The 14,372-nt window shown below is 34.7% G+C and overlaps 1 protein-coding gene across 1 annotated transcript; it reads left to right on the top strand.

Annotated features, from left to right (window-relative positions):
- Positions 1-782: 782 nt before the first annotated feature.
- Positions 783-13,953, top strand: lrwd1 (leucine-rich repeats and WD repeat domain containing 1). Its single transcript, XM_087807215.1, has 15 exons — positions 783-901; positions 1,911-1,997; positions 2,092-2,326; positions 2,493-2,612; positions 2,705-2,851; positions 3,670-3,762; positions 3,913-4,194; positions 5,385-5,499; positions 5,575-5,681; positions 6,624-6,834; positions 7,035-7,107; positions 10,446-10,592; positions 10,679-10,782; positions 11,854-12,113; positions 13,176-13,953. The coding sequence occupies exons 2-15, from the start codon at positions 1,918-1,920 to the stop codon at positions 13,326-13,328; spliced, it is 2,127 nt and encodes a 708-aa protein (XP_087663341.1). The 5' UTR covers positions 783-901; positions 1,911-1,917; the 3' UTR covers positions 13,329-13,953.
- Positions 13,954-14,372: the final 419 nt, after the last annotated feature.

Here is a 14,372-nt window from a genome sequence, read left to right as displayed (position 1 = left end):
GGTTTTCCATGTAGGAAAAATCTACATTAAATATTCTTCTTTTTTTCCAGCAAATGTGTTTATCAATGACAAGTTAAGTCTAACTGGCATCCTGTCCAGGGTGTCCCTGCCTCTAGCCCAATGAAACTGGGATAGGCTCCAGTCTCCCCGCGACCCCCACAAGGGATAGCGCAATAGAAAATGAATGAATGAATTTAAGTTAGCCCTATTCTAAGATAAATATAATGATGTACAAATATGTTATTTTAATAAAAGCATATATAGTACTACTTTGGGAAACTTATTTAGGGTCCTTAAAGAAGGGATCGACTATATTGTCTTTACTTGAAACCCTCGAAAGGCTCCAACCAGATTTTCCAGCAACAAATACACTTAGAAAGTTGCATATTTTATCCAAACAAGATACATTTTGATGGAAACCGAGTAGGTGAGAGCATGACAAGTTTGTATCCTGTTATTCTAAACGAGAAGGAAGATTGAGAAGATCACCTTCTCTGGGTGATCTGGGGCAGTTTGTTCCTGCCATCGACAGCTGCCACCAGATGGTTACGGAGGAGGTGTTTTTGGAACATGGTGTTGACAACATCATCATCATGCATAGGTGTTTTCTTCTGTTGTGACACTTATTCAGTGCTTAAATATGTATCTTTATTTTTATACATGCGTATATGCATATATATTTATATAATATGTCAAAGAAAAAGAATGATGCCATTGCTTTTGTGTTACTGTCGCTCAAGGCCAACAAATTATATACCAGTAGATGGCGGTAGCGAGTGTATGTCAAGCATATCCGCGTTGTTCAGAGGACGTAGAAGAGCTTGGCCACGCCCACCGGATATACGTTTATTTTCCCCGGGAAAACTTTCACGTTGTGCAGAGAAGAGTGAGAGCAGTGAAGGTGAGTAGATTTAACTCATGCTGACAATAACATTCATAAACTACAACTGTATTGTTTTACAAACCTCAATTAAGTACATTATCTAATAATGTCTATTTTTTATATGTAACGTTGGTCAGTAGACTTGCACGAATGTTGTTTTGCTTTTTTCTTTTTTAAACTTACTGTTTACTGAAACTTTCATTGTTTATTATTTTGGTTTAAAAAAAAATTGCACTTGTTTGCAACTGCTTGATGTTCTTTGCGTTTAACTCTTTAACTTAAAAGTGTGCTATGCATTCAGGATCTTGGAACAGTCAGAAAACAGAAATAAAAAATCAGTACAAACAGTACAGTAAAAGTACAAATATAAATATGGAAAAAATGACCAAAGAGTATTGCTAAAGAAATATTTGTAAGTATAGGTTAAATAATTGAGGATGAGGATAACACAAAATAATAGTGACAACGTCTCAAATGAAATTTAACAGTAAACAGTACAGTAAATATTCTACATATTTTATTATAATGGTAAGTAATGCAACAAGTATATTGGTCCTGCTTATCTGAAATAGCTTTTTAAAACTCATCAAAAGCCCAAGTCTTAAGAAGTACAACAAGGTTTTAGCCAAGTTTAAATAAAAAATCGCTTTATTATGTAATTCATGCAGGCTTGGCAGTGAAATGTGTTCTGACTTGTGGAGCATTAAGATGGATGTAAATAAACGTCTTGAGCACGTCTATCGCTCTGCATTGTTGGTGTTGATCGTTCGCATCCTTCTCTTGTTTTACTTATTTCAACCGTGTCGAGAATCACATTCTTAAAACTCTTTCTTTAGGTGATACTTAATTTCCAATCGATTGGAGACTTAATTTCTTTTGTCTTCATGCTCAGACGAGATGGTCTTTCTCCGGGTGTGGTAGCTTCGTTTTAACACCTCTGTTAAAGATGTAAACGAGTCACAATTTAAATAACAACACCTTTGGTTTCATGTGTTGCAGCTTTAAAAAACAAAATTTTGTTTTTCAGATTACCAATGGAGAAAATCAATGAAAAACTTTTGCTGGAGAAATGTTCTCCTAAAACAAAAAAACTAGAAGACATCAAGACTCTGAAGTAAGTTACATTTTTATTATTCATAAATAAACACATTTAATTTCTGTTACTTTCAATAAAACTGTTTAAAATTGTCATAATATTATTTTTTCAGTCTTTCAAAATTGGGCCTCACGCACCAGGACCTGCCCGTGAAGCTGCTGACTCGTCTTCGGTCTCTAGAGCGACTGGATTTGTCCAAAAACCGACTGCAGGAGTTTCCTCGGAACCTTGAACTGCCAAATGTCCGATTCCTGGACCTCAGTGACAACCAGATGGAGGACGTGACCACCCTCGGAGGCCTCAGTGGACTGGAAGAGCTCAAGATGGAGGACAACCTTTATATAACGGTGAGGAAACTTTAACATAAGTCATTTCAATAAGTTGATAAAAGTTAGTTTAATATCTGCATCACCTTTCCTTACACTTTATTTTTCATAAATTTCAAGTTTTCAGCCGACAAATTAATTACATTATAGCCTCTTGAATTTGTTCCTTTTGTTGTTCCTGCTTTAGGTGAGCGATAATTACAAGATGATGGCTTCTTTGCCAGACCTGCACATATACAACGGAAAAGACATCACCACCACCGCCAATCATGTCCGCTTCGTTTACACCGAGAACCTCAGGACTAGGGTATGTGAGACTTGATGGGTCAAAATGTAATACTTTAATGTGATCTTTAATCTCTAAAATGTCTGGTGTGGTTTTTTTTTTGTTTTTTTTAGATAATTGCTCTTTGGGAGAAAAGCTTTAGCCTGCCTGATCCCATCACAGAAGAAAAGATTTCCGCTTTGGAGGAAAAGTTTGTCAACTCCTCTCGTCAGTCGGTGAAATATGGACCAAGTTCAGTGAGCGACTTCACTAAATGGAAGGTTCGTAATTAACGAGGAACTAAACGCCTGTAAAAACTGTTATGTTGACAATATCAGGCTCATTTATTGGCTAATGATTAGGGCGGCACCGATCCGGTTTTTTATGGTCCTGGTAAAGGTAGCTTGGCTTTGAGTATCGGTCGATACCACTGTTAAAATATTAACTTTCTTCCCTTTGTGAAATAAAACTTTTATTAAAATCAAAAAAATACTATATATAGAATGAAAAAAGTTGATATTTGTTCAAATAAAGTGTTGATGTGATGAACCTAGACATTCGAAAAATAGCCTTTTAAATGCATTAATCTCTGAATGTTTTTGAATTTTAGATTAATACTGAATCCATGTTTTGTGGTTATTCAACTCTCAGGGTTCATTTTATGAGGAAAAAAATCATTTTTATCAATTTTACTTTATTAACCTGTAAAGCCTAATTGGGAGCCTATATCTAATTGATTTACTTATTTACTGCAACAGTTGAACAAACAGCGTGGAAAATATGTTTAAAAGTTTATTCCCAAAATTATCCCAAATTCATTATTTGAGCTATTTAAATGTTTTTGCTACATTTCCTCCCTGAAATCAAGCTTCAAATCCTATTTTCAATCCTACTGAAATGTTTTGAACAACAATAACTAAGGAAAATGTTTTATCCATTTTAAAACTAAGGTTAGTTTTACATTATCCAATTTCAGAATCCTTCTACTTATTTCGAAACTCCATTTTCCAGATTTTGATCCAATCCGTTCACCAAAATCTCATCAGATTTCCTTCGAAAACAAACTTGCGCTAATGTTTTTTTGTAATATGTTTTTAAGGTTGAAATATTGGCCAAAGAATATCTGCATTCGCTGACGCACCCGGAGGAGGAAAAGGAGAAGAAACCGTTGACTGACGCTAAAAATATCTGTGTAAGCAAAATCATTTCACAACTTTCAAACATTCAATTTTTTCCAAGAAAGACAAGTGGCCTTTAAAAAAAGTCAATTATCCAAAATTATGGTTTACACCTGTAATATTTTAGAGTTAAAGTTGATCTTAGTTTTTGTTTTTACCTCCAGAAAACGTCCTCACCCGCCAAAAGAAAGCAGCCGGAATCAGAACCAGATCCAGCCCCGAGACTGTCGCCCAGGAAAAAACTTCGACCCGAACCCTCGTCGCCCGTCGTCAAAGAGAGTCCTCGCAGATCTGCTCTGCGCCTCAATCTCGAGACAAAGAAAAGCGAAGTCGCCCTCAAAGTGTCACTGGCAGAAAAGACGACGAAGATTCCTAAGAAAAAACTGGAAGCTGCAACTCCAGTTAAAGAGTCGGCAAAGTCCCCGGGTGGACTCCCAAAGACAAAGGTAATATTATCGTGAAGATTTAACTCAGAGAAAATCTTGTTGGCTTGCAAAATTAATCTTAAATAACCTGTTTATCCTAAGTGGAGCCAGAAAAAATAATTTGATTGAATTTTCTTTTGTTGTTGACCCTGATATCAGCTTTTATCCATTTTTGTTAATTAAGTGTTTGTTATGGTAGGAAATATTATTGAATATTGTTTTGATTGTTTAAGCGCTTTGTGACCCTGGTCTTACTTACTTACTAAAATGTTGTCTTTTAAAGAAATGCATCCTTTTTTGAGCAATTACATTATTTTTCTAATTGAAAAGTTTTTTTAATTTAGATTTAATGGAGATTTTTTTGGATTAAACAATTAGAATATTTTCAAATTTTTTTTTTTTTTTTTTACTGATACAATTGGAATTCTAAATCCAATAACACAAGAATATATATAGTCTATAATAAAAAAAAATATCAATGTGATTCGTTGCCTTTTAAATTCTATTATACGCTATTTTTTATTTAATTTAAAATCTTAGGAGTTAACAAATATCGAAAGCATGAATTTTTTTTTTTTTTTAGAAATCTCAGAGTTAGAATAAGTAAGTAAGTAATTTATATTTATATAGTGCTTTTCCAGACCAGGGTCAAAAAGCGCTTAAACAATTAAAACAATACTCAATTAAATATATACTTAAACGGTCAAGATAATACTGAAAACAACACAGGAGTCTCAGAAAATCAGGGAAAAGCCTAAACAAATAAAAGTATCAAACACTGTAAAATAATAAAATGAAAATAAATAACAAAATAAAAATAATAAATAAATATATATATAACATCACAGTTCAAGAACTCTTTCTACCCGTGTGCTGTCTGGATCATGAATATTATTTAATTAAATTGAATGTATTTAGTTTTGTCTTTCTCCATATATATATATATATATATATATATATATATATATATACATTTTTTATGTTTCACCAAAAATCGATCCAGTGTCTTGTTTACAACACTACAAGTACAGCAATACAAGTTTTCTGATTTAATATGATGTATAGATGCATTAGATGTATCTATATATAGATATATATAGATATATATATATCTATATATATCCAACAACCTGAAAAGTCGATTCATCTGTTGGTACAAACTCCTTCTTCTGTGTCATATTTGTATTGACTTTTCTCTGTTTCTTCTTCAGCCAGTGACTCTGAAGCCACATCACGTCCTCCAGTGTCACAGCAAGCAGGACGACCCCGAGGACTTCTCCACTCAGCTGTGGGCCTGTGCCTTCCAGCCTCTGCCCAACTCCAACAGTAAAGACCTCACACTCTAGACCGTCGTTCAAGAATGAATCGACTCGAGCATCATTTCTCTTTTCAAATCCACAGTCGTTGGTGGAGGAAGTCGAGTCGTCGCCACCTGTGGAGGGGATTCTGTCTGCGTGATCGACTGTGAAACTGGAATGGTTTTGAAGAAGTACAAAGTTTCTGGGGAGGTGAGTTCAATAGTATAGTGATGTATACAATATGTTTTTTTTATTGTACCTTATACTAGTGATGGTCTGATGAAGCTTCATGAAGCAGTGTCATTATTGTCAGAGTCCACTAGATGGCGGCTTCTGCACAACTTGCCTTGTTTTGAACAACCATACTAATGAAACGTCACATCATTTTTAAACTGACAGCGCCACCTACTGACCTCTGAACAACATGACACTGTTTCATACCTGTCTCAAAGTGGTTGACACTGATGATATACTTCAATACTTGCCTACGATAACTGCTATCAGAATGAATGAATGTTGCGTTTCAAAAGTTGAAAGTTTGAATTTGTTTATAACATTTTTGTTTTAATGAAGCATTACATTTTTTTTATTTGGTTAAACAAACAAATCTTATATTTTTAAAAATGCATGATTTCTGTATAAATAGAATTTGATATTCTAATTCCAAATATTCAAAATGCATTTTCTAAATCCTATATGTTTTCTTTTAAATTCAGTATTGTCTGGTGTCACTTACTATAGCAACATTTTTATTATTGAATTTAAAAGGCTACAAATTAGAACATATTGAATTTAGAAAATGTATTTTTCAATTATTGGTTTTTTAGACTCTTGAACTTTATGTGTAGAAATAATTATCATTAATTTTTAAAATATTTATATATTTAAATTATTAAAAATGAACAAGAAAAAAACAATATAAATACACAAATGATTCAAATCAATTTTTCGATTTAACAATTCAACCTTTAAATAAAGAAATTGTTGAATTGAATTAATAAAAAAAACAACTAAATGCTTAAAACATTTAAATTTTAAAAAGTTTCGACATTTGAATCGTTAAACTCGCCCTTCAATACTCTATCGGCCTCTGATATAATCCCACTTATCCGGATTTGTTTCCATCGTAACGAGACGCCGCTTCTTCAACAGGAGTTTTTCACTCTGGCCTGGTCCACGGTGATGATGTCGCCGGGCGGGGGGGCCGCAGCCAAACACTGCAGCATCCTGGCAGCCGGTGGAAAGAAGGGGGTCGTCAAGCTGATCCACCCCAGAAACAACACGGCCTACGGGGAGTTCCGGGCCAGTCGCAGGTCCCTGTCCGTCCTCCGCTTCAACCATCATCAAGGAAACTTTTTATTTAGTAAGTGTTTCTTTTTATCCTTGGTGTAATTGATAATAAAAGTTCTGCAACTTTCAACTTTTAATCATACTCACACTTTAAATTGTGTTGCTTACAAACCTAAACAATCTATTTAACTGAAATATTTTCTCTTGTGTAGTTGAGTCTTCTTTTTTGACTGTGACAATAATGCGTTAATCCTTTTTTTCGGTCTCCTTCAGCGGGGTCTTACGACAAGAAGATCGTGATGTGGGACATCGGTGGAATTGACAGCAACTACAACTACAAAGTCGTGTGAGTGTTTCCAACACGTCTGACCACAAACATCTCGCTCGGCTCTGATGCTGCTACAGTGTTAGTTTCAGACCTTTCTGCTTCATGAAATTATTCTTTATTTTTTTTTTTCCATCAATTTCTTTTATTCTTTTCAAACAACAATAAACAGACACATACAGTTTCACAATAAAGTCACAAATGAAAAATTAAAATACAAAAGATTTACAAAAAATAAAAATAAAAACATATATCAAAAATAAAATAAAATGAGGGTGAAATAACATTTACATGAATAGATTCAAGCCCCAGAATATGATGTATCTATAATTTTTGTCCCAATTAACATAAAAAGGAAAATTAATGCTGTCCATTCGAATTATCCCAGGTCACGATACCTCTTGCTCAGGTACTTCCATCATGTTTGAAATGTCCTTATTAATAAGGAAATTACAGAAGGGGCCCCACACTTCATCAAAACATTGCTGTTTACCCTTGATGGTGTATGTGATTTTTTCCAGTGGCAGAGTTGATGTTAATTCTAACAACCATCTTCCAATATTTGGCTTGTCCACCTCCTTCCATGCTACTGCAATCACTCTTTTTGCCAACAATAGAGCAATATCAATGAATATTCTGTGTTTCTTTAGGATTGGATAACCAACAGGGTACAAACCTAATAGGAAAAGTTTAGGTTCCAGATTTAATTTAATTCCCAACATTCCTTCGAGACTTAGTTGTACTTCCTTCCAAAATGTTTCTATTTTGGAGCATTGCCACAAACAGTGGAAGAGTGTGCCTTTCTCAGTTCCACACTTGACACAAACATCTGGGACAGTGCTGTTGAATTTATTAAGTTTGACTGGTGTCAAATAAGTACGCATTAGCCAGTTATATTGCTATAATTTAAGGCGTGAGTTGACCGTTTGTGACTGAGCTGTTGTGCAGGCCCGTTCCCATTCCACATCTGAGATAATGACCTGTAGGTCTTCTTTCCAAGAATTTAGTCTGCTTGTTGAAGATTCTGGTGACTGAGCAACCAGTTCACCATATATTTTTGATATCAACCCTAATTATTCTTATTTTTATATATTTTAAAGTATATTATCATTAGTTTCTTTTTGTCTGGTTAAAACCGAAATTTTTTCCACTTTGATATTATCGATCAAGTAAATTCTGATTTATAAATACAGTAGTGTTAGATGGATGGATGGATGGATGGATGGTTAGATGGATGGATGGATCAAAGAGAGTATATTGATGAATCTAGTTGTCAGAGTAAAAGTATAATATAATTTTGAGATTAATTCTAATCTATACTCAGTGGTGTCACCATGACAACATACTCTAAGGTTTTTGGACGGCGTTATCTCAGTTCAGCTTCTCTCATCTCGCCATTTCTAGACAAGGTACAACATAATTAAATATATTAGATGGATGGCTACACCTTATTGATCCCTCTGGAGGTAATTGTTTAAAGGCAGGAAAAGCAAAACCCCTTGTCTTTGTTCACCTTGTTATAGACGAGTGATTCATTTAAACAGCAGAGCTTGGAGGGAGACACACGGCACCACACCTGTCTTACTTGTGGTGCCAACAAAACATTGACCTCCCATGATGCCTTTCTACACACCGCTCTATTGAGTGATTGGTTGCTAGAATACTGTATTTAAATTCCGTGTTGCTATGTCAGAAGTGATCAACGGGCTGAGATTGTTTGGCTGGGCGGCAAAGCATTATTGGATTTGTTCAGGTCACCGTTACTGAGAAGGGGTGTTCAGAAGGATGTCTCGTTGTCATGTTGACTTTGCAAGTTCTAGTAAATATTAATGTAAACAAGTGAAAATTCAATGGAAGCTACTTATCAGAATAACTTTAAAGGGGGTTAGGGTTAGAGCGTAACCACTGCAAACATGCTTTTTAATCCAAATTGTACACTTTGTGCACAATTATTTTTTCGTTGAACAACTACAGTCCTCTTGGTCAATACAAAATGTTAATAAATCCTAAAACCTGATAAAAAGAAACTAAGATCTTCCTGTCTCTCATGTTTATTTTTGCCTATCATTGAAATTATAAACAAAATTCCTGAAATTAAAAAATACATCACATTTTTCCTGCTTAAGAAGGGCTTAAGGAAAGGATAAAGGTGAGGATAAGAAAATACTTTATTAGTGTTGGTCAAGTCTCTTTTTTCTGTCCCATTATGCCTGAAGAGATTAATTATTTTTAATAATATAATATTTATTATCTTATTAATAAGCGGTTTAGTCTCCTTAGGCCACAACCTCTCTGCTTACACAAATACACCTGATAGGCTTGAATCCAATACTAATTCGACTTGATACAACTTTGAGTTGGAAAATAAAATGTGATAAATCAATAATTTTCCTTACACGTGTTCAGACGGTGTATCTGTGTGGATGTACTGAGGCACACGGTGAGGGTCAAAGGGTCACGACTGCAGATGGACGAGACGACGATGTTGCTCTCAACATGTCCTCATTAGTCGTTCTCTCTTTGCACAGACGCCGACGCCGTTTGCCTCAAACTCCTCAGAGATTAAAAGCATCTGTTATCTCGGTGTTTACGTCGTAGCAGCCTTTTCCACCTGTTGAAGAGCAAACGAAAAACATCATGGGTTCATATGAGATTAAAGTTTTCATTTCTCTAAAAAGTAAAGCGGCTTAATTAAGAGTAATCTGTCAGTTTTTTTCCATCGGCAAACATTCAAATTCATTTGAACCTTGCTCTGTTTTCTTCCTCCGAAAACACACTTTAAAAAACATCCAAATATTCCAATATAAGAGGAACTGTAATGTATTAAAAAAGTGAATAAATAGGCCATTATAAAATAAGCTTAAACTACCATTTTATTGCATATTATGTAATTTTCCATTCCTTTTTGTAAAGATCCTGAAGACTTTTTTATATTTAATCATTTTTATATTTAATCATTTTTATAACGTCAACAAAAAGTAATAAATGCATAAAATGAAATGTAGTTATTCCATGTAATGCTAAAATCAATTTAAATAAACTATTTTATTGTGTAATATTTCATTTTAGATACATTTAATTCCCCCAGAATAGGACAGAAAAAAAGAGAGAAGAAACTAATAGAACTTAAATTACTATAAGTAGTTAAAAAAAAATCTTCTAGAAATGCTTCTGATGGCAAACAATTTTGTTATTTAGGTTTTACTCTGAGCACGTGAGGGGGGCATGAAATCAATCCTCTTGTACAATATACATTTGGTTCGGCCCTGACTTGGTCTACTAAAAAATGTTAGCACCTTGTGTGTCATGAAACCCGTCGTAAAGTTAATGGATTTCAAATGTTGTTTCTTTACCTCCAGTCAGCTGCTGATGTTGGACGGCAGTGCGACACCTTTGCACTTGTGTCTCCCCCCCGCCTCCACCAACAACACCCACCTGCTGTCGGCGACGGACGACGGTCTGCTCTGCTACAACACAAAACTGGGGACCAAAGACTCCACCAAGAGGTGATTGAACCAGACTTTTCTCCACAGAACGAGACTATACAAGGTCGTTATTCATGATTCATTTTCTGTTTTCTTTTCAACTGTAGGTCGAGCGAACTGGAAATTACTTTTCCGATTTATAAACACGAGGACAAAGACAGTGACTTCCACACGGTCGACGGTCTTAGTTTTCTCACCGATGACATCGTTGGTGAGTAAAATTCAACAATGAGTTCATGACAAATGGTTCATTCAAAGCATATTAATGTTAATTTTAAGATTATAATTTATAGATTATAGATGTTAAAAAATATTAAAAGACTTCTGATTGCAGTAAAAATTAAGTTGAACGAAAGGAAAGTATTTGATAGAGAAGGACAAACACAAATTATTAGGATATATTGAGAATGAACGAATATAAAATGGTATTGCAGACGGTTTGGTGAATATTCTTGGGGGGTTTTTTTGGCCCACAAGATGAGGATTTGGCGCCATGTGTGATTTTGAGTTTGACACCCCTGGTCTTATGGTCTCCGTCATTCCTGTTCCTACTATTTATTCAGTGATATGATTCTAGAAATAGGACAACATTGAAACTAGGGGTGTAAGAAAATATCAATGCGCTTATGTATAATTGACAATAACTAATCCATTCAACAGTACTGTATGGATTAATTATTGTTTTTTTTGTATTCAAATCATTTATTGAAACAATAAAAAAACTAGGATTAAAAATAATAAAGTGTGTGTAATGTATAATTTATTTTATTTTATTTTACATTAAATTGACAGGAAAGTATTATAATACTGTAAGTTTAATTGCAACACAAAAGCTAATTATTTATTAGATTTTGTGTTGCAATTAAACTTCCAACCATTAGATGGCTGCAGGCATTATGTTCCCCGCCTTCAAAATAACACAGAGATCCCGGCACTGACTGGGGACGAGAGGATACAGTTTACTCCAGCGGCTTTTCAAGCTGACGTTTGGACATATTTTGGTCTCAAAACAAATAAAAGCAGTTACGACTTTGTCAAGAGTCATGTGGTCCATGAATTCTGCAACACCAGATTTAAGTACTTGACAATACTACAATATATATCCTTGTTACTACAGTATCACTATATATCGTATCGTGACACGTATCTTGTCACCAGATTCTTGCCAAAACACACCCCTCATAAAAACATTTATTGTGTAGATGGGATTATTTTTTACTATATTACTGTATTTGAATCAAACTTGTAATAAAGTGTTTTTTTTGTATCCTTCCACCTGCAGCTTCCAAGAACTTCACGCATAGTTCCATTTACTTGTGGAGCTGGAGTAGAACCAAAGCTCAGCGCCCAGACAAGAATAAAACCGTGTCTGCTGTGATTTTGACCGAGCTGCAGTGGACCAAGACTGAGATCCCGTACCTCGCTCTGAACACATGTACAGGGAGAGCATACGTGGCATGTGGTGATGACAAAGGAGAACTGTGGATGTATCACATCAAGGACCTGGAGAAGGAGCATCAGAAACCCATCATGCCGACAGAGGTATGATTTTTATCAATGATTTGTGCACAAATGTATTAACGTTTTTGTTTTCAGCAATTAATTGCAAGTTCTTTAAAGGGTAAAATTTAAATTCCATTCTCATTTTCTACTCACCCTCATGTCGTCTAAGGGTTGTGATTATTTTCAAAGTAATCTGGTACTTATAGAGTTATAGACAAAAATGTTTGTTAATTTTAATGTAGCAGCGTAGCACCCAGGGATGAACTTCCTCCGAAAAGACGCTTAAAAACATCCATATGCCTCCATATTGCTCTAAGTAACATCCATCTTTATTGAAGCCTGGATGAGTAAAATTGTTCACTGTCACTTTAAATTGTTATTTATAAAAAAAATGTTTTCCCTGAACCTGTTTATCTGTGTATTTATATAGTCAATTAAGATAAGAATCTGTGTGTGTATTCTGAAACATTTGCATAATCAAAATCATAACACGTTTACTATATGTTGTTTATTTTTTGGTGATGAGAGTATAGAATAGAATGAATAGATTTAATATAAATTAAATACAATTTGATTAGTAAACAAAGCAAATATCAGTTAATAATCTGATTTGAAGATTAAACAAAGGAACAGATATCAGATTTGGTTTAAAGTCGCGACAATTTAACTTGCAAGGAGAAAACAAAACGCGATCACAGAGCTGTTAGGTCGCTGTTTTATATTCTTTACAGTTTGACAAGCTGTTGATCATCTTACTCCAAAGGTTTCCGAAACCTAAAAAAAAGGTTTCCTTAACACAAACTTGATTGAGTAACTGCTTTTAACACCTGCTCCATATAACAAGCACTTATAATATTATTCTCTCACCTATTGTATTTCTTACGTGTACCAGGTAAATATGATAAACAAACTTTGACACAGTAACTTCCCATTAACAAAATTAATAAATAATAACTAAATAATACATCAAAATAATGATAGTAAAAGTGAACAAAATTCTATTCTAATGCAGTTTTCCCTAATACGCACTTGTCGGTTGATATTGGTAACTTTATATGATGATTTAATGTTCCGAACATTCTGTTTCTTTCTCGCCTGTAGCTGCTGAAGTGGCCTTGCCCTTTGAAAAAAGGCCTCAGCAAAGTGGAGGGTCCTTCAATCAACAACGTAGTCATGGACCCAGACCTGCAGTACCTGGTGGCCCTCAGCGACAAGAACATGGTGATTGTGTGGAAGAGAGAAGAGTCGTCTTGACCTTTCTCAAGTTCTCAAGCCCTAAAGTTCTCAAGAACTTTAGGGCTTGTTTCAATACCAGATGTTGGTAAGAATGTACAGTAGAACTCTACTTCGTTTTGATATGTTGTTTTCATCTTGTAAAAATAACTTTGTTAGCTGTAAATCAATCTTCCAAAGTTGATTTAACAGTTGGTAAAATATCACCGGCATTTAATTGTGCAAGTACCTGGTGTTAAATACACAACTGTAACATTTTAATAAACTTTAAGGAGTTACACAACATGTGTAATAATGAGCTTAATGTGTCGTGCCTCGAGTGAAGCACGCTTTTAGATTTAATCCAATTGTGTTGTCTTGAACCCAGGGCAAGTTTTCTTGTCATCCTAAAGAAAACAGTGCTGTTTTTCTTTTTTTTTTTACTCGAGAGACAGAGTTTAACCAGCTAGTCTGGCTAGTCAAGGAATCCCCTGCAGGGGCTCTTTGTTATGTCATCCCTCTAATGATGGTATCAACGTTTGTGAATACATTTTCTTTGCTCCTTACTGTCACGACATGTACCTAAAACTAATTTTGCCTGTATTTTAAATTGATTTAGTCTTTATGCTGACCTGCTGTATTCTTATATTAAAAACAAAAAACCTTTGTTGGTCTGTTTGCTCTTTTTCCTCGAGTTACTTTAATCTTTAGAATCCACCGACAAAAACAACCACCCTTCTAATCCAGTCATGAACCCTAAACTTGATATGATGACCTCATCAAGAGTTATGTTACAATGTTTATCGCTCTTGTAAATTATATGTGGCTTTTTTTAGCTATGTGTGCTCGTTTCAATTGGAACACATTTCATGATACACAAAACAAAAAAGACCAGAGAAGAGAAATCCTTCCAGGATGTTTCTCCTAAGCTTTGGAACGATCTTCATCTTCCTCTCCCTGTTTGATGATCTACTGACTCCTTCAAGAAACATCTTAAGACATTTTTATTTGTGCAGACGTTTCCCTGATTTTCTGGGACTCCTGTGTTTGTCTTATGTGTGTTGATCTTTTAAAGTATATATTTTA

Source organism: Callionymus lyra, chromosome 14 (genome assembly GCF_982586985.1).
Source record: "Callionymus lyra chromosome 14, fCalLyr1.hap1.1, whole genome shotgun sequence".
Classification (NCBI taxonomy): domain Eukaryota; kingdom Metazoa; phylum Chordata; class Actinopteri; order Syngnathiformes; family Callionymidae; genus Callionymus; species Callionymus lyra.
This window is presented reverse-complemented; position numbering and strand designations above follow the sequence as displayed.

Coding starts and splice junctions, on each gene's coding strand:
- lrwd1 (XM_087807215.1), top strand. CDS start 1,918: ATGGAGAAAATCAATGAAAAACTTTTGCTGGAGAAATGTTCTCCTAAA. Junction 2,327..2,492: donor AGGACAACCTTTATATAACG/GTGAGGAAACTT, acceptor TTCCTGCTTTAG/GTGAGCGATAATTACAAGAT. Junction 2,852..3,669: donor GCGACTTCACTAAATGGAAG/GTTCGTAATTAA, acceptor TATGTTTTTAAG/GTTGAAATATTGGCCAAAGA.